Below are 27957 nucleotides of genomic sequence, written 5' to 3' on the forward strand. Positions count from 1 at the left end.
AAATCTTGGCAAAGACTGAAATAAGTGGAAACATAAGTGACATGGATATCGTAAAGCTTTTTCCCTAATCAACTGATAGGGAAGCTGTTTGGGTATAAGTTAAAAAGGAAAAAAAAAAAATCTGTGGCTTATGTTTTCTAAAACAATGCTGTGGTCTTCGTCTCCTTAAAACTTAAATTAGAAAATTTCTAATCAAAATAACTTTGACATCCAAACAAATACATAATTTTTTTCTTTTTATACAAATATTGAGTATCTTGGCAAGCCACCAACTCTATGAAGCCTCTGATATTTATTGGTCTCTGGAAAAAATTTTTTAAATTTATTTGGTATTACAAGCAAATTTCTCATCTTTGACTTCCTCCTAAAATCATAAAAAGTCCCTTTGAGTTATGAATTTAGATAAAAATCTTGATGTGAATATTATTCTTAAGGAATCATATATCTTGTTTCTAACAATGTGCTACTATCTTAGAATAAGATGGGAATGGTGAAGATTATATAGGGCATGTTGTGAGTTAAATAATGTGCTTATTACAAAAATGATTCACATACTTTTCCTATTAAGACCTTGAAGAAGTAACCACTCTTAACTTATCACCATTTCTAGCTAAGAGGAACCATGATTCCTTGAGAAAAGGGCGATTTCATGTTCAGAGGAGGAAATGCACACAAATCTGAGGAATTTTGTCATTCAGAAACCAAGGGAGCTCTTTGTAAGTATTGGACTGCTGAAGAGGAAACAAGGAGTCACCTTGAGGCACTGAATTTATAAAAATGTACAAATTCATAATGCTACCAAAAAAGGATAGGGGTGGGGAGGAAACACCTCATTTCTCACTAACAGGTGGTAACTAAAGCACCATTTACTTACTCTGGAAATTGGTGATTAACGGGGAAAGAATAAAAAGCATTTGTCCTGCCTGTCTTGAATGAATAGTATGAGGGTAAACAGTCTATCAAAATCTTAACTGATGATGGAGATGGTTTGGAGGAATTCCAGTTAATAGATACTGAAAGAATGATGAACTGGATAATGGTCATATAAAAAGCCTAATGAGATAATTGATTCAGACAGTGATCATTATCGGTATCAAACAGTTTTTTAAAAAGTAGATAGGAAACATGACCACAAAAGGATTAAGCTATCACCTCCGAATCCACTATTTGAATTTCAAGTAGCTGAAAGTTGAAATGTGGCTGGTTAGGCCCTATTTGCCTCCTGTTATAAGGCAGTATTGAAGTACACTGAACCTCCTATGAAGTTTTCTTACCACAAAATGTTGATCATGAATCTAATCAGTCCTTTAGGTTTGATGATCCTTTATAACAAACACAGAGGATATAGAGATACAAGGTGGATGATGCCATTTATAAATGATAAGACAAACCTGAAACGGGGGAGCTGCACCAGCACAACTGATTCATTTCTTCAACAAGCTAATGGAGCTATTAAAGAGGCTCTTCTAGATCAAAGGGACTTAAGAGACATAACCGATATTCAATGGATGGGATCTGTTTTGATCCCAAGTCAAACAAACCATTAAAAAGAGATTTTTGAGAAAATTCAGGAAAAATGAATAATGCCTAGATGTTGCTTTTGTTAGATATAATGATACTTTGGTTATGTAAAAGTCCTTATTTTTAGAAGCTACATATGGAAGTTAAGTATTTAGAGGGAGTGATATAATGTTAGCAGTTTGGTTAAAATATTTCAGTAAAAAAATGAAACCAGGATTTGATGAAACTGGTGGAATAAGATTGATAATTGTTGACTCTGCGTGATGTTTTTAAGGGGAAGATTTCATTGCACTATCCTCTCTGACTGAAAAAGTGGGTAATAACAAGTCCCCAAAATTTATCTTATGAAAATATGTATGTGAAAGTTGGGATCTAAAAGTATACAGATCTGTTTTGGCAGCAGATATCTGGTGGCTAGTGTGAATCCTGTTTAACCATTTACAAGTTACGTGACCTTCGGATTAATCCTTCTAGACCTCAGTTTCTTTATCTATAAAATCAGGGAAAATAAGAATATTTGCTTCATAGAATTGTTTTCAGGATTACATAGGAATTCATGTAAAGCCTAGAATTTAAGTGCTCAAAAAATGTGAGCCATTATTGTCATTATCACTATATTTATAGTTATTAAAAACATAAGAACAGGATAATCATGTAATTAGAGTATTTCAGCATTAATGAAGTGAAGTGAAGTGAATTCACTCAGTTTTATCTAACTCTTCGCGACCCCATGGACTGTAGCCTACCAGGCTCTTCCATCCACGGTATTTTCCAGGCAAGAGTACTCGAGTGGGTTGCATTTCCTTCTCCATCAGCATTAATGAAGTGGTTTCAAATACCAAAAACACAAGAAAAGATGCTCAACATAATTAATTTTTAGAGAAATGCAAATAAAAACAACAATGAGGTATCACCTCACACCAGTCAAAATGGCCATCATCAAAAAATCTACAAACAATAAATGCTGGAGAGGGTGTGGAGAAAAGGGAACCCTCCTACTTACACTGGTAGGAGTGTAAACTGATACAGCTACTATGGAGAACAGTATGGAGGTTCCTTAAAAGACTAAAAGTAGAACTACTATATGATCCAACAGTCCTACTCCTGGGCATATACCCAGAAAAAAAAAAACATAATTTGAAAAGATACATGTACTCTAATGTTCACTGAAACACTACTTACAATAATAGCTAGCACATGGATGCAACCTAAATATCCATCAACAGATGAATGGAAAATTATATCACTTATATGTAGAATCTTAAAGTGTATAAATTTACAAAACAGAAATAGATTTACAGATGTGGAAGACAAACTTATGATTACTAAGGGGGAAAGGTAGAAGGAGGGATAAATTGGGAGACTGGGATATACACACTACTATATATAAAATGGAGAAGGCAATGGCACCCCACTCCAGTACTCTTGCCTGGAAAATCCCATGGACGGAGGAGCCTGGTAGGCTGCAGTCCATGGGGTCGCTAAGGGTTGGACACGACTGAGCGACTTCACTTTCCCTTTTCCCTTTCATGCATTGGAGAAGGAAATGGCAACCCAACCCACTCCAGTGTTCTTGCCTTGAGAATCCCAGGGACGGGGGAGCCTGGTGGGCTGCCGTCTATGGGGTCGCACAGAGTCGGACACGACTGAAGTGACTTAGCAGCAGCAGCATATATAAAACAGATAATAAGAACCTGCTGTATAGCACAGGGAACTCTAGTTCGTACTCTACAATGACCTATATGGGAAAGGAATCTACAAAAGTCTGAATTATAACTGATTCACTTTGATATACAGCAGAAACTAACACAACATTATAAATCAACTACACTCCAATAAAAATTAATTAAATATATATATTCTGATTTAACAGAATATATTTATATTTCTAGATTCTGGGGCATTTGGGTTGTTTTAATTACTTGAACATTTTAGTTAATTGGTATTTATTTTGTAAAAATTATATGCAAAAGTTATTAATTAAAAAAATAGAATGAAGTACTGAAAATAAATAAGGCTTTGTCTTACAGTTCAGAAAAGTATGATACTTCCAGTCCTCACTATCATTAGTATCCACACAACAATACTTGTTTGAACTATTTGAACTTTCTAATTGTTAAGATTTTTCACAAATAGGAGCTTATACTATGTGTGTGCTGAGGTGCTCAGCCGTGACTGAGTCTTTTGAAACTCCGTGGACTGCAGCTTGCCAAGCTCCTCTGCCCATGGAGTTTTCCAGGCAAGAATACTGGAGTGGGGTGCCATTTCCTCCTCCAAGGGATTTTCCTGATCCAGGGATCGAACCCTTGTCTCTTCCATCTCCTGCACTGGCAGGCGGATTCTTTACCACTAGCTCCACCTATTGTTTATAGGCTTTTAACAAAGGCAGAGATAAACTCACATTTATAAGCATCTGTGGTGATTACAAGATTATTAAAGCTTTCAAAATCTGAAGGTAGTTTAAGAATATAAATGAGTGTACTCATTAAAGAAGTGACTCTAAAAAGCTGGCAAATAGTCCCCAAAGGCAGGATAACTTTAGTTTTTGCTTTTGTTTCATCTATAAACATGACTCCAAATGTTACAACCTAATCAGGGTCATTCTTTTGAAATGCAGGCGAAAACTTGGGACCAATTAATATTGATAACTGGCAAATGGAAGGCAGTCCACTAGGACCTGAAGGGTTTGAGAGAATGAGTAAAATTCTTCATCTTATTCAGCCCACTTCCTCCCTGACCCAGTCACAAATGTATACCTCCAAGGGGAGAGAGGAGGAACTCCTAAGGATAAAGGAAGTTTTAAGTTATACTTTTTCAAAACTTTCTCAGCAACCACATCACATAGCACCATAGAGAACAGAACCCATAGAGATTTACAAACAAATCTACATAAGTTAAATGCTCCCTTGGCCCAAAACATTTCTGTAATTGTTTATACAGAAAAATATTTGGTAAAAATAATTAAAATCCTTAGGTTGATATTGATGTCCCTTCTAAAAGCTCATATAGCATTCTATACTTCCTGACCTCTTATTAAATAACACCACAATCAATAATATAGTTATCTGCATTTATTAGATTTTAAGCTTCTCAAGAAGAGAACATATCTGTTTGCATTTTCTTTGCTGAGTACATTTCTGGCATATTTGAACTTAAAAAATGTTGACTTAAGTTTTCACAATAATGATGTACTGTCCTTTGATATGGAAATGACTACACAGGCATTTGTATTTGTTTTGCATACTGACAGATGTATCCCTTGCCCCTCTCAATTTCGTCTGCTTGAATTCAATTGCATGCATTATTACAGTACTTAATTGACCAAGGGGGTGTGATCTGTAGCCACTAGGTAAGTCTAACACAATAAATAACATATATTTTTAAAAAGTAAATTGAAAGTATAATGAATACTACAACTGAATTGGGAGGGAGGCGTTTATATTGATTTATTAGAATCCAAACCTTTTTGACTACAGTCATATTAAGAAATAAATTTTTCATCATAGCATCTCTTACACACACACAGGGAAATACAAATCGATACTACTGCATGTGATACACCTGAAATAAAAAAAATGTTGGCCATGATACACTACATGAACTTTACAATCCCTAGAGGTTTGTAACTCAGAGTTTGAACCATACTACAAAGGTTTATTCTTTTATAATAATCCCAGAAGTCAACTATTTTAAATTATTATTCTCCTTGGGATCTTTCTAACAATCCCAGAGTCTATGTATTTTCCTAGTTCTTGCTAACTTTCTTCCCTTGCACAGAAATTTCAACATTCTCTGTACTTCAAAGGTCTACCTTCTGCATTTGAGGATGTACAGATGCCAACACCTTATAGACTGACATGTCTATGTCTCTCTAATTATTCCTGGCTCTTTCATTAATTGGCAGAGTGTCAAATTGACTAGTGTTTGGCTCTTGAAAGCACTTGGGAATAGTAATCATGTCAGTGGGCTGCTGCTGCTAAGTCACTTCAGTCGTGTCCAACTCTGTGTGACCCCATAGACGGAAGCCCACCAGGCTCCCCCGTCCCTGGGATTCTCCAGGCAAGAACACTGGAGTGGGTTGCCATTTCCTTCTCCAATGCATGAAAGTGAAAAGTGAAAGTGAAGTCGCTCAGTCCGACTCTTAGCAACCCCATAGACTGCAGCCTACCAGGCTCCTCCGTCCATGGGATCTTCCAGGCAAGAGTACTGGAGTGGGGTGCCATTGCCTTCTCCTGTAGTGGGCAGAAGGATGACAATATAGTGCTGTGTTGGCAGGATCTATCATTTGTGATTACCACAAAGGTGGAATTTAAGAATGCTGTGCCCTTAATTTCTAAAAGTTAATGAAACCACGTCAACAGAACTTGTAAGGTAGAAACACTGCTATTTGAAGGGACTGTCAAATCTGTGACTTCTATTTCTTAAAAGCACTTCTTTTTTTGGCTGCAGCACATTATTCTCTTTTGTAGTACATTCAATTTCACAATACAAGCTTGTATTTTATCCAGCGTAATATCAGTCCTCTATTATCAATGTTAGTTTTACCTAAAATCTGTTTTTGTGTTTTCTGTCTTAATACAATGCCATGTTTTACCATTACAACCCGATGGGTTATATGAATGGAAAGAATATTCATTGTATTATATACACAAAGTAATTCCAGTTGAGACTATTATAGTGACTTAGCATCTAATTCAAGAAATGTCAGTCACCAATGTATGGAACAAACTTAGACTGTATATTTTCCCAGCTTTGGCAAATTTACCAGCTCTACCACCTCAAAACTGTTTTAGCATCCTGGTAAGCCAGATTCAATGAATTGACTGTCCCATTATGCTTAAGTCTGCCTCTTTGAAGGAGTAAATATAATTTTAAAAAATGGTGAGTATTAAGCAGGAATGAGGAAATCTTAATTGAACATGAACAAATTACTTCCTATAATTTGTATTCTAGCAACTGAATTAAGTAAACTTTGGCCAACTGTATGCTTCTGGAATTCAATCTTGTCTGATGCCAACTGTGACACTTTTATTGCACCTAAGATTCTCTCCTAGAAGTGAAACTACGGGAAGGTAAGGCTCATTTCCATCAAATTAAATTCTGTACTCTGCCACTAATACAATTTTAGTGTCCCCTCTCCCCCATAATTTTGTATTTATTTGTCTTCTCTTTATACCAATGGTTCTCAACCAGGGAAGATTCTGTTCTCCCTCCACACCCTGGTTACCCTGGAAAATATTTGGCAAAGTCTATCAAGCGGCACTAGTGGTAAAAAAAAAACCCGGCTGCCAGTGCAGGAGACATAAGAGACTTGGGTTCGATCCCTGGGTTGGGAAGATTCCCTGGAAAAGGAAATAGCAATCTACTCCATTATTCTTGCTTGGAGAATCCCATGGACAGAGAAGCCTGACAGGCTATGGTCCATACGATCCCAAAGAGTCAGACACAACTGAAGTGACTTAGCATCCAGGCATGCACCAACATTTTTGATTGTCATGACTTGAGTGGTGGGTGTGTGATACTGGCACCTAATGATTTAATCTGTGGGAAATATATATTTGGTCTTTGTCCCTGGTTCCTGAATCCCTGGAGTGATCAGTGCCTTTTTACCCACTCCAGTGTTCTTGCCTGGAGAATCCCAGGGACTGGGGAGCCTGGTGGGCTTCCATCTATGGGGTCGCACAGAGTCGGACACGACTGAAGCGACTTAGCAGCAGCAGCAATGAGATGACTGGTGGCCCTTAAGTGGCTTTGGGATGGGGGCTGGTCACCAGAAAGAGCGAAGCATGAGTAGAGTATTAGAACTTTCAGCTCTACCCCCAACCTCTGGAGAGGGGTTAGGAACTTGAGGTTGCCTAAATCAAAGGAACCAATCGTTTAATCAGTTCTGCCAAAACAATGAAGTCTGTCTACATAATAAGAACCTCTAAATAATGGGATTAGGAGACCTTCAGGGTAAGTCATGTACTCTTCTTGTTCACATCATCACAAAAAACACCATCGGTCATTTGGTCTGTTAAAAGGTGTCATCCTTTCAATGGTCTTTTTTTTTTTAATCTCAAGGCAACTTTTTGGATCCCATTTGAAAAGAATTGTTAGATACACTGAAACATATTCTTTATCATTAATTTAACTGTTCATGTAATAAAGTTAAGTGGCTTAAGAATAAAACCAGGAGCCCCATCCAGACGGGTGTCCAAAATAACCTGCTTATCAGCATGGTGAGTAACAAACTTGATTTGGAAGAGGAAAATGATTTTCAGTAAAATACATGTTTAACTAAATTGTGACATTTTGATAGGCAAATTTTACAAGCACAATAAACACACTGTGCTTAAAAAAAAATAAAGCAGGACCATTTTTAAGAAAAAAAAAACTTAGAAAAACTGATGGGGAATTTCCCTATGAATCATATTTTCCAAGTCCTTAAACAGAAAGTGATTTTGAAATTAATCATTTAAGGAAGCTGCTTTATCCACTTTGTAAGACTATCAGAATGATTACTTTTCAACATGCTCAATCAGTAACACCTAGGTTGTCTAAAATCTTTGAATTGTTTCTGAGTATCAGAGTAACAGGCTGGCTTCCTGAAGTAATTAATACAGTTGATAAAGTTGACTAGTGTTTGCAATTTATGCATTGAAGGAAACTGGTGTGATATACACACAAATGTCTGTGAGCAACAGCTATGCTTCACTTTTATGATATCTCATCTTTCTCAAATAACAATTTAAAGATGTAAACTAACATGGTGTATTATGTTCATTGTATCAAAATGACCTATGCTGCCATTTTAATTCATTATTTAAAAATCCTTTCTTTCTAAAAGGATTCATGGGGGAAATGTTGGTATAACATTTCCATTTTCAGAGGCACTCTATAATTTTCTAATGGCATTTTATTGAAAGATAGACTGGCTTATTATCATATCTAAATGTCACATTGGCAAGAGAAAATTGTATGTATAATGATGAAAATAGAAACTACTCTGTTTCTAGAAGCTAATTTACTGAACTACAATGAGTTATCAAAACATAATTCAAGCAAAACTGTATGATTTTTTAAATATTTTGAGTAAATTAAGCACTAACAATACTTTCAGATTCTAAGAGGAAGGGAATATAAGTGACTTAGTGACTTTTTTTAAAATATGGATCCACAAAGTATTCTAGGATCCCTAAGAATCTGTTTTTCTATTGACAGTAACAAAGATGTCTATATATATGTCAATTTAGAAAATCCCAAAGGTAAAAATATTGTTTATTTAAAAGGGAATTACATTTCTAAAAGAATGGTTGTTAACTTCCACATTCTAAGCATTTGAACTAGAAAGGATTTCAAAATGATCCTTTTTACAGACTAGAAAATAGGTCCAGAGGTGCTAGTTAGGTTCTAGACCTTGTGACCAATGTCACATTGAGAAGTTGGTGTCATTGCTGTAACTTAAGGTCCAGTTCTCCCAACTCCAAGGAAATATTCCTCTTGCTATGTGGGCATGACCTTGCCAGAGGGACCTCTTTCACCACTGAGCATCAGGCTTGCTCTTACTAGGTTCAAAGGTTTTTCCACCTTCATAAAGCCTGGTGACCTAGGAATCTTAAAGATAAGCAAAATGGAGAAGAAATTAGCAAACGGACTTTGAGAGTTGAAACAGAAATAAAAATACTTCTACCCAACGCCAAGTAGTTTTATCATTAAAATAATTTTTTTTTTTAATCAGTCATACTGCACTTGAAAAACTTTACTTTGATGCTGTCTGTAGTCACAAGTCACACTAAAGTCTTAATCTGCTAGCACTGGTGGCCTTAGAAACTCATTTATACTTCTTTCCAGGCAGATTACATGTACTAGCCTTTGAAAAGTAAACAGCCCTTGTACAGTTGAAAGTCCACTTATTAGTTCAGGGCCAACTGCTGCAAATTTTTCAAACATCCTATACTTTGTCCTGCCATAAAAAGGAAAACAATTTTTATTGCCCAGAGAATGGGATTGTCTTCTCACTTATTCAACCCGAGAAGTGGTCAGCAAATTCTAATTCTGGTTTGAGGGCTATTTCATAATGCCATTCTTAGTGTTCTTTCCATTTAACTGGCATATAGTTCCCTGTTTGGAACAGGATATTACTCACTTGAATTCTTTCCATAGGGGGAAAAACAATTTTCCAGGCTCATTTCCCTGAGAATTGCTTAGATCAAGACCAAGTTGGTTGAAATAAATTGTTGATAAGATTGTGAGAATACTAAGATCTTTACTCTGAAATGCTTGGCAGAAAAACACTAATAAGAAAGTCCAAAATTTCAAAGTCTGAGCGTTCAAAAGAGCAACCCCATGTGCATTTGATTGTGCATTTAAAATCTAATGTTTGTTAGATGCTAGACGACTCTGGGGCATTGGGGAAGATGTTACTGAACAATACAGACCTCTGTTCTGATTTGCATAGCCTTGTGTGTTTTGAGATGCATTTGATGAGTGAATTTTCAAAGGTCTGAGCAACAACCGAAGTTCCCTCTGTGAGCCAAAGAGCTCTGAGCAACCTCCCCTTGACAAGCAGAGTGAGCAAATAAAGGGTTGTCTCTGCTAATGAAATGTAACAAGAGAACATCTTTTACTGCTGTCACGTTGTGTCAAACAACAAGGCTCGGCACCAAAAGTAATCCTGAAAATATCAGACTAAAATGTTCCTTGTAAATAGAGTGGAGCTTTAAATCAGTGAGGACTAATGATAGAAATGGGAATAAGATATTTATGTGGACTACATCAAAAGGGCCAAAAGAGTGGTCCATATGTTGGCAATATTCTCTACAGTTATAGAGTCAGGGAAAGTGACTGTGGTACTTCGTTGGTTCAACAGTAATAAGTCAGTCAACCTTGGTACATCTACTGTTTTGTGTATCACTTTCTCTGGGAGATGATGATACAGGTCCTGCTTTGTAGACTAGCCCTATTTCTGGCTCTCTACCACAGTTTCGTCTTTCTTGTTTACCTTTAACTTTTCTTTTTGTATTACGTGCATCTATGATGACAGTCCTTTTTTGGGACAAGGTAGAGAATAAGTGAACATTTTGCATTGAGGTACATGGTGCCTCTCTTTCCTCTCTAGGCTCATGTTATCTCTGGAGGAGAAGGGACTTAGGTGCAAATTTATGCTAGGGTGTTAGGGAAAAATGTTTAATTCTTAGGAGAATCTTTAATTTTTACATTTCTTTAGAGTGAGGACAATATTTAAAACTAAAGAAATACTACATAATGTGAGATGGAAAAGTGAAAAACTAAATGTGTCCACTTCAGTGGACATTTAGGTTGCTTTCAGGGCCTGGAAGAATGGATAAAGAAGATGTGATACATATGTACAGTGACTATTACTCAGTCATAAAAGGAATGAAATAATGCCATTTGCAGCAACATGGACGGACTGAGAGATTGCCACACTGATGAAGTCAGACAAAGATACATCATATGATATTGCTTATATGTGGATTCTTTTAAAAAAATGGAACAAATGAACCTATTTACAAAAAAGAAACAGAGTCACAGGTACAGAAAACAAACTTACAGTTACCAAGAGGGAAAGGGGGGAGGCATAAATTGGGAGATTGGGATTGACATATACACACTACTATATATAAAATAGATAACTAATAAGAACCTACTGCACAGCACAGAGAATGCTAATCAATACTCTGTAATGACCTCTATGGGAAAAGAATCTATAAAAGACTGGATATATGTATCATTGATTCACTTCACTGTACAGCTGAAACTTAACACAATATTATAAATCAGTTATACTCCAATAAAATTAATTCCCTAAACTAAAGAAAAGACATCACTTCACAAAGTGGTACAAACCTTACCCAGGGTAAGAGCCTGACTTCTCTTTTGAAGTTCTACTTCTGTCTAGGAAACTTAAAAGGACCTGAGACCCTGTCACCTAGTATTGAACTCCCTCAGTCTTTTTATTTTTAAATGCCAGCTGGCATAATGGATCTCAGTTCCCTGATCAGGGATGGAACCTAGGCCCCCTGCATTGAGAGCGCTGAGTCGTAACCAATGGACCACCAGGGAAGTCCCTCCCTCAGTCTAATACTCTCTCCTCCTTTGTTGGGTTTAACATGCTTTATTTCTCTTTCTTTCTCTCAACATTGATGATCCATAATAATCACTACACATTGTTAGCTGTTTTACTTGAAATTCTTTATACTTTTATATAAGTTTATTGATTCTTCTTCAAGTCAGATTCATTTTTAGTCCATTTAGGGGACTCGATCCCTACCACTCCATCCCAAGAAGAAAATGAAATAGTGGTTTGATAAATTAAATAGTTATTTGTTAGTTAACACACTAGAACTTAACAACTGTATCACTGTCTACTCCTCCATTCTTGAAACCCTCTCCATCTCTGCCTTCTGTGATGCCAGTTGGTTTTCCTTCTACCTCTCTCCTTTCCAACTAGTCTTTGGACATGGATTGTGTGTGTGTGTGTGTGTGTGTGTGTGTGTGGGAAATCTTCCCCCTTTTTCTGATTTTTAACTGCTAAAGTTCCTCAAGAATCAATCCTCAGTGCCATACTACTCTCATACACTGCATTCTCTTTCATCCACTTCTCTAATTACCACTTACCATCTAAATTCTCATTATTTTCAAATGAATACCAACCTTTTCTCTGAGCTCCAAGCCTGCCTAACCATGTCTCAAAATCACCTCATATGTAATCGGAGTGAAAATGAAGTTATGATGATCCCACTCTGCAAAGGTGGCCACCATTCTTTATCTTCAGTTCAGTTCAGTTCAGTTCAGTCGCTCAGTCGTGTCCGACTCTCCGCGACCCCGTGAATCACAGCACGTCAGGCCTCCCTGTCCATCACCAACTCCCAGAGTTCACTCAAACTCATGTCCACACAGTCGGTGATGCCATCCAGCCATCTCATTCTCTGTCGTCCCCTTCTCCTCCCGCCCCCAACCTTTCCCAGCATCAGAGTCTTTTCCAGTGAGTCAACTCGTCGCATGAGGTGGCCAAAGTATTGCAGTTTCAGCTTTAGCATCAGTCCTTCCAATGAACACCCAGGATTGATCTCCTTTATCTTAGGGGATGCCATTGCCTCCCTCTGATTTCCAAACTGAACACTCTTGCATCATCCTTGGCCTTTGTGCCCTTCATCACCAATATCTATTTCCTTAAGAAAACTTATTGGCTTTGCCACCTAACTAGCTCTCAAATGCTTTTCTCTGTTCACACTGCTGTCATTCTATCCTATCTGCTATCAGCTTTTATCCGGAAAATATTCTGACTGTTCTTGCTTTCACATTTTCACTCCTCCAACCAGAGGAAAGAGTGCGTAATTATAAGGCCAGAGTGCATAATTATAAACCAACTCATCACATTTGCTAGCCTACAAGCCTGAAGTGCTTTCTTTAAATATATAAAAGGAATATAGCTGTGGCATACATAAATCCCTCATTGAAGAGCAGTTTTTATACCAAAAATTCTTACGATTATTACAATTACATATATTTAAACTTAATTGCTTAATATATATAAGTATTTCCTTCAGAAAAAGAGATATTTTGCCTATAACTACTGAGTACAAATTCAACAATAAGAAATGATAGCTAACTTGAAAATATTTCATTTAAGAAGTAGTCTATATTCATGTATCAGAAATACTTAGAATGAAATAGAATATGTGCTTTTTCCTACTTGATTTTCTGCATGGTTATTTTTTTATAAGACAGGGTATAAATATGGAGATCAGTCTCTCTACCCAAATGGGGCTTTATCACAAGAAGTATCATAACCTAGAAGTAAATACTGAAAATAATTATTGAATTACACATCAGTCTCCCCACTAAACTGCAAGATCCTTACTATTAGAAAATATGTTTTCTATTTGGTATGCACACTGTAAAGTACAATCCTTAACTTATCATATTTCTAAATGTTTATTAAATGAATAAAAACATAGGCTTTAAGGAAAACAATGTAATGAAAATTCCTTTCCTCTAATGAAAATACCTTGCATCATACATGCTACTTTCTGCTCTACATAAGGTTTAATGAGCTTTACCTTCAGTCTGAGGTTGTCTCATTTAATGTCTTTGTGATTATAACTCCATATTTTAAAAAGGAGAAGCCTTTAGTGGATAATTAACAGCAATTAAGATAATCTTATGGCACCCCACTCCAGTACTCTTGCCTGGAAAATCCCACGGACGGAGGAGCCTGGTGGGCTGCAGTCCGTGGGGTCGCTAAGAGTCGGACACGACTGAGCGACTTCACTTTCACTTTTCACTTTCATACATTGGAGAAGGAAGTGGCAACCCACTCCAGTGTTCTTGCCTGGACAATCCCAGGGACGGGGAGCCTGGTGGGCTGCCATCTATGGGGTCGCACAGAGTCGGACACGACTGAAGTGACTTAGCAGCAGCAGCAGCAAACATGCCATAAAGGTAAAGTTTCTGTCATGGATAATTTTCTTTCTAGGAAATATATCTCATGAGACATGGCACATATTCTGCAGTAGAATAGTTGGTTTTTTTTTTTTTTTTGAGAAGAGTTTTGAGAAACATTTCCCTGGGATATTTCTTTCAAGTCAAACTTTCTCGACCAGCCAGCCAAACTGAACACTTGGTATGGTTTCTCTGAAAGATATGGTCTGTTTTCTGCAACTGAATCCTGACTGTGCTAACAGCTACGTTTCTACAACTGAGTTTCTAAATGTATCATCTTTACTATCAGTCCTACCTTTTTTCTTTTTACCCAAATAGCCATAGTCAATGAGACAATGCCAACAATAATTTCACATGAATAAACAACACGATCATTTTAGTTGGGTTTTATAAAATATTAATCTTATCTTTAGTGGATTTTGCACAGTCAAGGGGACCTTGAAAGAATAAAGCTTACACTCGGCAGCCAAATTGTCACCTCAGTTTTAAATGGTACAGAATTTGTGATCTATATAGAAACCTAGAGGCATTAACAAAATTAACCAGGGAATTTAGATCAATTGGAGCCTGTTCCTATCCCCTGCAGTGTTGGCAAACCTCATAAGTTCCTTAAATACAAAGTGAAGGCACCATGTACTGAAGGGAAAGAAATCCAATAGAAAGAGAAAACAGTGCCGTCACAAATAGATGTTTAAACATGTTAGTTCAATTAAAAAATTCTCCCTGGGGAATAATTTAACAGTTTTCCTACTCTGAGCGATAGGACACCTAATTAAAAAGACGCTTTCAACTTCAGAAATCTTTAGATGTTGATTATTTATTAGAAAGCTATAAAATACTAACAGTGTAAAAAGCACTACAACACCTCCTCCAGTAATTATAGTTATTTCGAAGAATAAAATGCACATTATTCATCTCTCTAGAATTTAGATCAATGGTCTTAGACTTTCATTTTTCATCAAGTTATTCCATTTTTCTAAATAATAATCAATGTCAAGGTATGTGGGTTTTGCTTTCATTTGGATTTAGTATTAATTGAATAGAAAAATTCAAACTAATTTATCCTAGTTGATTTACATGCAATTATAAATACAATGATTAATTTATAATCCATTAAATTTATACTTCAAAGAACAGCATTTAAATATAGGACATAATTTTATTGCCCTTTTGGGTTCTTTAATAATACTTTTAACTAAATGTTTCTATTTTATTAAAATGATACTTACAGATAATTTCCAGGCTAGGTTTATTTTATTTTATTTTTATTTTATTTTTTTCAGGCTAGGTTTAATTTTACAATATGCTACTAAATTGAGACAAGTTTACCGACATAAGATTAAAGAGTACTGTCTCAGATATAATTTGTTCTATATAATAGATCTGCAATAAATTGTCTGAAAATCAAACCATCTAGCAAATACATTAGAGTAAATTTCCAGTGATTGCTTCTACAAATAATACCATCTACTTGTAGAGCCCTTTATAATTTACCAAGTATTTTTACATATTGCCATTAATTAAATCACTAAATAACATTATATAGGTAAGACAATGAGATTGAGAGACAGATGTTAAGACAGGACCAAAATTAGTTGGTTGGCAATAACAGAGCCAGGAGCAGAACCCGAGGCTTCTAGTCCTCATTCACAGTCACATTTTTTTGTATTGATGGATTCTCTTCCAGTGGGAAGACCTGTTGTTACACCTATCTTCTAATTGTCTGAATCTGAATCTCAATAGATTTGCTTTCCTGCCTACCTTTAGTTAGCATGTGCAAGTGAACCCGTAAGTGCCCAGAATTAATGACATACACACTGTTTAACCTTTGAAAGGCCAGCAGTGCACTGAGAAGGATATAACTAATTCATAATTGCTTTCCCACCACTGATCAGTTTTAAGCCAGTGACTGACCTTGACTTTGGGTAGAACAAATAGGAAAAACATTCATTAGAGAATCCGTCTAAAATGTAACTGAGAAACAGAAGTAGATCAAAGATATATTTCAGTTTAAAAGACCTTCAACTTTTTCCAGTAACTCTACAAATATTTAGAGAGTTGCTCAAGTACTATTTTAGATAAACTTTAAATTACTACACATAAAATGTACAAATAAATGAAGTATGTGAGTAAATATATACAAATATAAATATATATAAAATGGTCTATAGTAACCTTACTTAAAGATACATACTCAAGAAAAACTTTGTTGACATAAATTATAAATATGAGTGTTCATATAGCAAGAAAATGTTCCTTTAGGGATAAAATCTAATAATAACCAAGTTTTATAACTTTAAAAATTGATAAGTCACATTGAATGACTCTCCTCTGCCATCTCAGGATGATTAATGCAAATACCAGAAACTAAAGTCTACGTTTAGCATTCATATGTATTTTAACCTAAAGTAGAAAACCGGAAAATTCATACCAATCAGCCACAGTACAGGAAATACTGATGACTATGTGGAGCTTGTTTGGTGTTAATGCTGACTTAGTGTCATTTCCTCAGGAAATCTTAGCAGGGGCACTGCTGGTATGTGACTACAGGATGTAATTCTATGTCCCTCAAGAGCAGAGGAACCAAAAACAAATTATACAGAGAAGAAAATGTGAATATATGTATATAACTTTGAAAATAACAGAATTTTATCTCTCAAAATGAATTATAATAATCAGTTATTTAGTCCTAGTCCAAATTTTTAATCTTCATAGATTCTCAAGGCAAAAGAAATTATTTTATCCTTTTTTAGGTTACTACAAGACCAACCAATCATATTCTTCTCCTGCACCATCTAGTCACTGATATTAGTTGATTCAAACCTTCCTGTACCCTATATGATATTAAATACAAAATGGTTTTTACTCAGGTTACCTTTTTGGGAGAAAGAACAGGATTATAGATTATACTTTTTAAAAAAGTAACCTAAAATTTTTGCAGAAAATAGTCAAACTCAAATTACTTCACATTTTTGTTTAAAAAAAAAAAAAAGTAAAGCTTTGTTTTAAAGCAAATTATTCTAGTAGATAAAAATGTACTCTGGGTCTTCCCTGGTGGCTCAGATGGTAAAGTGTCTGCTTGCAGTGCGGGAGACCAGGGTTTGATCCCTGGGTCAGGAAGATCCCCTGGAGAAGGAAATGGCAACCCATTCCAGTACTCTGGCCTGGAAAATTCCATGGACTGAGGAGCCTGGTAGGCTACAGTCCATGGGGTCGCAAAGAGCTGGACACGACTGAGTGATTTCACTTTCTTTCACTTTATATAAAAATACAATGGCATATGTACTATCTCATAACTTTATATACTATCTCAAATCATAACTTAGCAACACAAGTTGTGAAATAAAATTCATATTTTATGGCAAGACAAGAAAAATTCAAACAGAAAGTTTTCTCTGCCCTTTGGCCTCCTCTCTCCCTGCAATATGCGTTGTGTATCTATATCACGTATTGACCAAACCTACCCAACTGGCAGAAATACCAGAAACAGCAACATTCTCCTAGCAACAATAAAACAACTCCTTAAAGATAACTTTCCTACTTGAACTTTTAAGGGGTCATATGACACTTACATCTGGATTATGTCAAAAATATGTCATTTGATGTACAGCCTTCTGTTCAAAACAAAAACAAACTTACATTAAATGTGCTTTGACTTCAGGTGGGAAGGAACAGTTCTCAGAGCTTTCTGAGATGTTCTTCTGGGTTATAAAAATTTTCCACTTCTTTCTTAGATCAACTGATTAGTTTTCACTAACAAAGTTCAATGTAAAGCAACAGTGTACTCACATGAGGAAATATTTCCAGCCTTATTATTTTTCATACAATTTCACAAACTGGTGAACTCAACCGCAATTCATTCAGAAAGTGTTTTCAGTGAAAGAAATAACGCATTTATATTCAATTATTTATACTGGATTTTAAACTAATCATTTTCCCTTTTCCAGATGATCTTCCTCACCAAATTAAGGTTTCATATTTAAGGAGAGACATACTAAGTAAGCATACTATGTAATAATTATCTTGAACAGCTCGCTTATGTTCACTCATAAGTAGTTATTTTCTTTCCAACAGAGTGTTGAGCTTTAAGTTCAACAAAATATTTGATCTTATGTCTATTCAAAACCATGTTTTAAAAATCAAAATTAGGGCCCATCAGATTTTCACTTACTTTGCTTTAGCTTCTGCATCTTCATATGCTTTATTAGAAACATCATCTAATCCTCCAATCAAATGTTTGAAAGAGCTGTCAGAGAGAAAAAAGCAATGATAAGGATAAATCCTCAGCAAAGTAGTAACAATGACAGCATAGTCAATGATACACTGAAACAATCTAAAAGGATCTAAATAAAAATGAATTCAAACATTTAATATCAACACATTATTAAGAAACATATCAGATAATGATATAAACTGAGAGCAGGATACGTCTTTTAAAGTGCTGGGGGAAACAGTGGAAACAGTGTCAGACTTTATTTTTTGCGGATCCAAAATCACTGCGGATGCTGATTGCAGCCATGAAATTAAAAGACATTTACTCCTTGGAAGGAAAGTTAGGATCAACTTAGATAGTATATTAAAAAGCAGAGACATTACTTTGCCAACAAAGGCCTGTCTAGTCAAGGCTATGGTTTTTCCAGTGGTCATGTATGGATGTGAGAGTTGGACTGTGAAGAAGGCTAATCGCCGAAGAATTGATGCTTTTGAACTGTGGTGTTGGAGAAGACTCTTGAGAGTCCCTTGGACTGCAAGGAGATCCAACCAGTCCATTCTAGAGGAGATCAGTCCTGGGTGTTCATTGGAAGGACTGATGCTAAAGCTGAAACTCCAATACTTTGGTCACCTCATGCGATGAGTTGACTCACTGGAAATGATTGTGATGCTGGGAAGGATTGGGGGCGGGAGGAGAAGGGGACGACAGAGAATGAGATGGCTGGATGGCATCACCGACTCGATGGACATGAGTTTGAGTGAACTCCGGGAGTTGGTGATGGACAGAGAGGCCTGGCGTGCTGTGATTCATGGGGTCACGAAGAGTTGGACATGACTGAGCGACTGAACTGAACTGAACTGAACTGAAAGTGCTGTGAGATTTTACATTTTAATTTTAAACCTCTATAATGTTAATACATGCAAATCGCTTTGCTTGTAGTGAGTATTATAAAACAAAACATGCATGAAATATGTAGGATGTTTGCTAATTTAAATTTAAATGTTGCTTTGTCATTTTTACATACACTTAAAAAATAACCCATACAGAGAAACTTGACACTGCTTGGGGGCTGACTGGAAGGGGAAAGGAATAGCTATTACATCAGGCCCTTGGGTAATGATCTCATCTGTGGAACAGGGTAACTAGAATGCTGGGCTAAATACACCATTTCTTTTCTTTCTTTTTTTCCCCTTTGATGTGGTCCATTTTTAGAGTCTTTGTTGAATTTGTTACAATACTGCTTCTGTTTTACCTTTTGGTTTTTTGGCTGCAAGGCAAGTGGTTCTTCCCCACCAGGTATCCTGCATTGAATGGTAAAGTCTTACCCACTAGTCCACCAGGGAAGTCTCTATACTAAGTATTTTTAATACAAAAAGGAACCAAAGACAATGACTAGACAAAAAGTCAAAGAATCAAGAATTGCATTATATGGAGTATCAAGTTTTCTATAATGAACACATTCAGTTCAGTTCAGTTGCTCAGTGGTGCCCAACTCTTTGTGACCCCATGGACTGCAGCACACCAGGCCTCCCTGTCCATCATCAACTCCCAGAGTTTACACAAACTTACGTCCATTGAGTCAGTTATACCATCCAGCCATCTCATCCTCTGCTGTCCCCTTCTCCTCCTGCCTTCAATCTTTCGCAGCATCAGAGCCTTTTCAAATGAGTCACCTCTTCACATGAGGTGGCCAAAGTATTGGAGTTTCAGCTTCAACATCAGTCCTTCCAATGAACACCCAGGGCTGATCTCCTTTAGGATGGACTGGTTGGATCTCCTTGCAGTCCAAGTGACTCTCAAGAGTCTTCTCCAACATGACAGTTCAAAAGCAAGGGAATGGCAAACCACTTCAGTATTCTTGCCTTGAGAACCCCATGAACAGTATGAAAAGGTAAAATGAACGTATTAATAAGGGTGAAATGTTTGAATGTGAATGAATGAGCAATAAGAAGCAGTCCATATAAAAGTTTGAAAAATATAATTAATTATAAGTGATAAATGCAATCTCCATGGTTGAGAATGGTTCAAATATGATTTTGGCCATTGTTCTTTATGTGGTAAAACTGCCCATTTTCTTATTGAATATTTTAGCTATTATTTCCTTCTTTGAGAAACTCCTGAAAGTGAGATGGGCTTACGTTGTAAAGTAAAACACATATCTTTTATTATGAAAAAATTGATAACATCTGGTTGATTCCCTGTTTTCATAAGTAATATGAAATTTAAACACAGAGAGTATATTTATCCAAAATGATAGCAGTTTAGAATTATAATCCATTTTCTCTGATACCCAATCCTTTCCTTTATAATACTTAAATATTTTAAATACAACCAAATCTAAACATTGTCAAAAAGCACTGACAGAAGAAAAAAGAATTAAGTGGTAAAAACAAAAAGCAAGAACTACTGAAACGTAGCTTTTCAAAAATACTTGGATCTATTAACACATTGTTTTCTTAAAAATGTAAAATGCATAGCAATTTGAATATTCAAATAATTAAAAATTTCTGTCTTACTCCTTCAGTTCAGTTTAGTTCAGTCCCTCAGTCCTGTCAGACTCTTTGCAAGTCTGTAGTCCCCAGGACTATGGAACACCAGGCTGCCCTGTCCATTACCAATCCCCAGAGTTTATTTAAACTCATGTCCATTGAGTAGGTGATGCCATACAACCATCTCATGCTCTGTTGTCCCCTTCTCCTCCCACCGTCAGCCTTTCCCAGCATCAGGGTCTTTTCCAGTGAGTCAGTTCTTTGCAAAAGGTGGCCAAAGAATTGGAGTTTCAATTCAGCATCAGTCCTTTCAATGAATATTCAGGACTGGTTTCCTTTAGGAAGGACGGGTTGGATCTCCTCGCTGTCAAGGGACTCTCAAGAGGCTTCTCCAACACCACAGTTTCAAAAGCATCAATTCCTTTACATCCAAGATTTCTTTTACATCCAACTCTCACATCCATACATGACTATTAGAAAAACCATAGATTTGACTAGATGGAACTTTGTTGGCAAAGTAATGGCAGCTTTTTAATATGCTGTCTAAGTTGGTCATAACTTTTCTTCCAAGGAGCAAGTGTCTTTTAATTTCATGGCTACAATCACCATCTGCAGTGATCTTAGAGCCCCCAAAATAAAGTCTGTCACTGTTTCCATTGTTTCCCTATCCATTTGCCATGAAGTGATGGAACCATATGCCATGATCTTAGTTTTCAGAATGTTAAGTTTTAAGCCAATCTTTCCACTATCCTCTTTCACTTTCATCGAGGTTGTTCAGTTCTTCTTCACTTTCTGCCATAAGGGTAGTGTCATCTGCATATCTGAGGTTATTGATATTTCTCCCAGCAATCTTGATTCCAGTTTGTGCTTCATCCTGTCCAGTGTTTCTCATGATGTACTCTGGATATAAGTTAAATAAACACGGTGACAATATACAGCCTTGACGTACTCCTTTTCCTATTTGGAACAAGTCTGTTGTTCCATGTCCAGGTCTAACTGTTGCTTCCTGACAGGTTTCTCAGGAGGCAGGGCAGGTAGTCTGGTATTCCCATCTCTTTAAGAATTTTCCACGGTTTGTTGTGATCCACACAGTCAAAACTTTGGCATAGTCAATAAAGCAGAAATAGATGTTTTTCTGGAAATCCCTTGCTTTTTCAATAATCCAACAGATGTTGGCAATTTGATATCTGGTCCCTCTGCCTTTTCTAAAACCAGCTTGAACATCTAGAAGTTCATGGTTGAAGCCTGGCTTGCAAATTTTGAGCATTATTTTACAAGCGAGCCACCTCATGCGACGAGTTGACTCACTGGAAAAGACCCTGATGCTGGGAAAGGTTGGGGGCGGGAGGAGAAGGGGACGACAGAGAATGAGACGGCTAGATGGCATCACCGACTCTGTGGACATGAGTTTGAGTGAACTCCGGGAGTTGGTGATGGACAGGGGGACCTGGCGTGCTGTGATTCATGGGGTTGCGGAGAGTCGGACACGACTGAGCGACTGAACTGAACTGAACTGAGATGCGTGCAATTGTGGGGCACTTTGAGCATTCTTTGGCATTGCCTTTCTTTGAGATTGGAATGAAAACTGACCTTTTCGAGTCCTGTGGCCACAGCTGAGTTTTCCAAGTTTGCTGCCATTATTGAGTGCACCACTTTCATAGCATCATCTTTTAGGATTTGAAATAGCTCAATTCAATCCCATCACCTCCACTAGCTTTGTTCATAATGATGCTTCCTAAGGCCCACTTGACTTCACATTCCAGAATGTTGGGCTCTAGGTGAGTGATCATACTATCGTGATTATCTGGGTCATGAAGATCTTTCTTGGACAGTTCTTCTGTGTATTCTTGCCACCTCTTCTTAATATCTTCTGCTTCTGTTCAGTTCAGTTCAGTCGCTCAGTCGTGTCCGACTCTTTGCGACCCCATGAATCACAGCACGCCAGGCCTCCCTGTCCATCACCAACTCCTGGACTTCACTCAAACTCATGTCCATCGAATCGGTGATGCCATCCATCCATCTCATTCTCTTTGTCCCCTTCTCCTCCCGCCCCCAATCCTTCCTAGCATCAGAGTCTTTTCCAGTGAGTCAACTCTTTGCATGAGGTGGCCAAAGTATTGGAGTTTCAGCTTTAGCATCAGTCCTTCCAATGAACACCCAGGATTGATCTCCTTTAGAATGGACTGGTTGGATCTCCTTGCAGTCCAAGGGACTCTCAAGAGTCTTCTCCAGCACCACAGTTCAAAAGCATCAATTCTTCGGTGATCAGCTTTCTTCACAATCCAACTCTCACATCCATACATGACCACGGGAAAAACCATAGCCTTGACTAGACGGACCTTGGTTGGCAAAGTAATGTCTCTGCTTTTTAATATACTATCAAGGTTGGTCATAACTTTCCTACCAAGGAGTAAGTGTCTTTTAATTTCATGGCTGTAATCAGCATCCTCAATGATTTTGGAGCCCAAAAAAATAAAGTCTGACATTGTTTCCACTGTTTCCCCATCTCTTTCCCATGAAGTGATGGGACCAGATGCCCTGATCTTTGTTTTCTGAATGTTGAGCTTTAAGCCAACTTTTTCACTCTCCTCTTTGACTTTCATCAAGAGGCTTTTGAGTTCCTCTTCACTTTCTGCCATAAGGGTGGTGTCATCTGTATATATGAGGTAGTTTGGCCCCAGGTAAATAGCAGGGAGGGACACAGCTCCACCCATCAATAGAAAGTTGGGTTAAAGATTTACTGAGCATGGCCCTGCCTATCTGAACAAGACCCAGTTTCCCCCTCAGTCAGTCTCTCCCATCAGGAAGCTTCCATAGTCTCTTATTCTTCTCCATCAGAGGGCATACACACTGAAAACCACAATCACAGAAAACTAACCAATCTGATCACCTGGATCACAACGTTGTCTAACTCAATGAAACTATGAAACATGCAATGTAGGGCCACCCAAAATGGATGGGTGATGAGAGAGCTCTGAAAAAACGTGGTCCACTGCAGAAAGGAATGGCAAGCACTTCAGTATTCTTGCCTTGTAAACCCCATGAACAGTATGAAAAGGCAGAAGGATAGGACACTTAAAGATGAACTCTCCAGGTTGGTAGGTGCCCAATATGCTACTGGAGATCAGTGGAGAAATAACTCCAGAAAGAATGACGGGATGGGCCCAAAGCAAAAACAACACCCAGTTGTGGATGGGACTGGTGATAGAAGCAAAGTCTGATGCTGTAAGAGCAATATTGCATAGGAACCTGGAATGTTAGGTCCATGCTGCTGCTGCTAAGTCGCTTCAGTCTGAAGCGACTGACTCTGTGAGACCCCATAGGCGGCAGCCCACCAGGCTCCCCTGTCCCTGGGATTTTCCAGGCAAGAACAATGGAGTGTGTCACCATTTCCTTATCCAGTTAGGTCCATGAATCAAGGCAAATTGGAAGTGGTCAAACAGGAAAATGCAAGAGTGAATGTCGACATTCTAGGAATCAGGGAACTAAGATGGACTGGAATGGGTGAATTTAACTCAGATGACCATTATATCTACTACTGTGGGCAGGAATCCCTTAGAAGAAATGGAGTAGTCATCATAGTCAACAAAAGAGTCCAAAATGCAGTACTTGGATGCAATCTCAAAAACAACAGATCTCTGTCCGTTTCCAAGGCAAACCATTCAATATCACGGTAATCCAAGTCTATGCCCCAACCAGTTATGGTGAAGAAGCTGAAGTTGAATGGGGCTATGAAGACCTACAAGACCTTCTAGAATTAACACCCAAAAAAGATGTCCTTTTCATTATAGGGGACTGGAATGCAAAAGTAGGAAGTCAAGAATCACCTGGAGTAATAGGCAAATTTGGCCTTGGAGTACAGAACAAAGCAGGGCAAAGGCTAATAGAGTTGTGCCACGAGAACACATTGGTCATAGCAAACATCCTCTTCCAACGACACAAGAGAAGTCTCTAGACATGGATATCACCAGATGGTCAAAACCAAAATCAGATTGATTACATTCTTTGCAGCCAAAATGGAGAAGCTCTATACAGTTAGCCCTTGGTTAAAAATACGAATTTCCTATGGTGCTAATAATCCAATATTTATGATTTTTTTTTTTTTTACTATTAGATAAAACAAAGTGACAGGAAATGACATGCACTTACAAAAGGCCCATATATTGATAGCACAGAAAATTACTTTTGAAGTACTTTCCCTCTAACTGAGGAAAACACTTTTTATTTACTGTGTAAGTGATTTTTTTTTTATTATGGAAAAGTTGTTTAAATGAGAGAAGAAATTAAAATATCACTAATAGTTCTCTCATAGACATTCTAGGAATCAGTGAATTAAAATGGACTGGAATGGGTGAATTTAACTCAGATGACCATTATGTCTACTACTGTGGGCAGGAATTCCTTAGAAGAAATGGAGTAGCCATCATGGTCAAGAAAAGAGTCCAAAATGCAGTACTTGGATGCAATCTAAAAACAACAGAATGATTTCTGTTCATTTCCAAGGCAAACTATTCAATATTACAGTAATCCAGGTCTATGCCCCAACCAGTAATGCTGAAGAAGCCGAAGTTGAACAGTTCTGTGAAGACCTACACGACCTTTTAGAACTAACACCCAAAAAAGATGTCCTTTTCATTATAGGGGACTGGAATGCAAAAGGAGGGAGTCAAGAAACAGCTGGAGTAATAGGCAAATTTGGCCTTGGAGCACGGAATGAAACAGGGCAAAGGCTAATAGAGTTTTGCCAAGAGAATGCACTGGATATAGCAAACACCCTCTTCCAACAACACAAGAGAAGACTCTACACAAGCAAATCACCAGATGGTCAACACCGAAATCAGATTGATTATATTCTTTGCAGCCAAAGATGGAGAAGCTGTATACAGTTGGCAAAAACAAGACCAGGAGCTGACTGTGGCTCAGATCATGAACACCTTATTGCCAAATTCAGACTTAAATTGAAGAAAGTAGGGAAAACCACTAGACCATTCAGATATGACCTAAATCAAATCCCTTATGATTATACAGTGGAAGTGAGAAATAGATTTAAGGGACTAGATCTGATAGATAAAGTGCCTGATGAACTCTGGAGGGAGGTTCGTGACATTGTAAAGGAGACAGGGACCAAGACCATCACCATGGAAAAGAAATGCAAAAAAGCAAAATGGCTGTCTGAGGAGGCCTTACAAATAGCTGTGAAGAGAGGTGAAAAGCAAAGGGGAAAAGGAAAGATATAAGCATCTGAATGCAGAGTTCCAAAGAATAGCCAGGCGAGATAAGAAAGCCTTCCTCAGTGATCAATGCAAAGAAATATAGGAAAACAACAGAATAGGAAAAACAAGAGATCTCTTCAAGAAAATGAGAGATTCCAAGGGAACATTTCATGCAAAGATGAGCTCGATAAAGGACAGAAATGGTATGGACCTAACAGAAGCAGAAGATATTAAGAGGTGGCAAGAATACACTGAAGAACTGTACAAAAAAGATCTTCATGATCAAGATAATCACAATAACGTGATCACTGACCTAGAGCCAGACATCTTGGAATGTGAAGTCAAGTGGGCCTTAGAAAGCATCACTACGAACAAAGCTAGTGGAGGTGATGGAATTCCAGTTGAGCTATTTCAAATCCAAAAGATGAAACTGTGAAAGTGCTGCACTCAATATCCCAGCAAATTTGGAAAACTCAGCAGTGACCACAGGACTGGAAAAGGTCAGTTTTCATTCCAATCCCAAAGAAAGGCAATGCCAAGGAATGCTCAAACTACCGCACAATTGTACTCATCTCACATGCTAGTAGAGTCATGCTCAAAATTCTCCAAGCCAGGCTTCAGCAATATGTGAACCGTGAACTCCCAGATGTTCAAGCAGGTTTTAGAAAAGGCAGAGGCACCAGAGATCAAATTGTCAACATCTGCTGGATCATGGAGAAAGCAAGAGAGTTCCAGAAAACCATCTAGTTCTGCTTTATTGACTAGGCCAAAGCCCTTGACTGTGTGGATCACAATAAACTGGAAAATTCTGAAAGAGATGGGAATACCAGATCACCTGACCTCCCTCTTGAGAAACCTATATGCAGGTCAGGAAGCAACAGTTAGAACTGTACATGGAACAACAGACTGGTTCCAAATAGGAAAAGGAGTACATCAAGGTTGTATATTGTCACCCTGCTTATTTAACTTATATGCAGAGTACATCTTGAGGAACACTGGGCTGGAAGAACCCCAAGCTGGAATCAAGATTTCCAGGAGAAATATCAATAACCTCAGATATGCAGATGACACCACCCTTATGGCAGAAAGTGAAGAGGAACTCAAAAGCCTCTTGATGAAAGTGAAAGAGGAGAGTGAAAAGGTTGGCTTGAAGCTCAACATTCAGAAAACAAAGATCATGGCATCTGGTCCCATCACTTCATGGGAAATAGATGGGGAAACAGTGGAAACAGTGTCAGACTTTATATTTTTGGACTCCAAAATTACTGCAGATGTTGATTGCAGCCATGAAATTTAAAGAAACTTACTCCTTGGAAGAAAAGTTTTGACCAACCTAGATAGTATATTAAAAAGCAGAGATATTACTTTGCCAACAAAGTTCCGTCTAGTCAAGGCTATGGTTTTTCCAGTGGTCATGTATGGTTGTGAGAGTTGGACTGTGAAGAAAGCTGATTGCCGAAGAATTGATGCTTTTGAACTGTGGTGTTGGAGAAGACTCTTGAGAGTCCCTTAGACTGCAAGGAGATCCAACAGTCCATTCTAAAGGAGATCAATCCTTGGTGTTCATTGGAAGGACTGATGCTAAAACTGAAACTCCAATACTTTGGCCACCTCATGCAATGAGCTGACTCACTGGAAAAGACTCTGATGTTGGCAGGGATTGTGGGCAGGAGGAGAAGGGGACGACAGAGAATGAGATGGCTGGATGATATCACCGACTTGATGGACATGAGTTTGAGTGAAGTCCGGGAGTTGGTGATGGATAGGGAGGCCTGACGTGTTGTGATTCATGGGGCTGCAAAGAGTCAGACACGACTCAGCCACTGAACTGACTGAACTGAATAGTTCTCTTACCACAAATGACTAATAGGGACATTATGTACTGATAATTCTTTTTATTTTTTTCTGCATGGCATTATTGTTGTTTATAGAGATGTAATCATAAAATAGCTATAATTAAATATGGTTTATTATTTTGATTTTAAACCTACTATTATAACATAAGCAAATGTGTTTATTCTTTAAAATTCCATAAGCAATATTTTCATAAAATAATAGGCCATTACACATATAC

At 37.6% G+C, this 27957-nt stretch overlaps 1 protein-coding gene across 4 annotated transcripts in view; it reads right to left on the reverse strand.

The window, feature by feature from the left end:
- The window catches only part of PRKG1 (protein kinase cGMP-dependent 1), a 1472222-nt gene that overhangs the window by 113857 nt on the left and 1330408 nt on the right, over positions 1 to 27957 (reverse strand). For all 4 annotated transcript variants that reach the window (XM_055425188.2, XM_055425187.2, XM_055425186.2 and 1 more), the window contains one exon: positions 18140 to 18214. In XM_055425188.2, the coding sequence (XP_055281163.1) occupies positions 18140 to 18214 (75 nt within the window). The remainder of the gene's footprint in view (positions 1 to 18139; positions 18215 to 27957) is intronic.

This window comes from Moschus berezovskii, chromosome 12, assembly GCF_049115385.1.
Source record: "Moschus berezovskii isolate FMDL1 chromosome 12, NW_MosBer_1.0, whole genome shotgun sequence".
NCBI lineage: Eukaryota > Metazoa > Chordata > Mammalia > Artiodactyla > Moschidae > Moschus > Moschus berezovskii.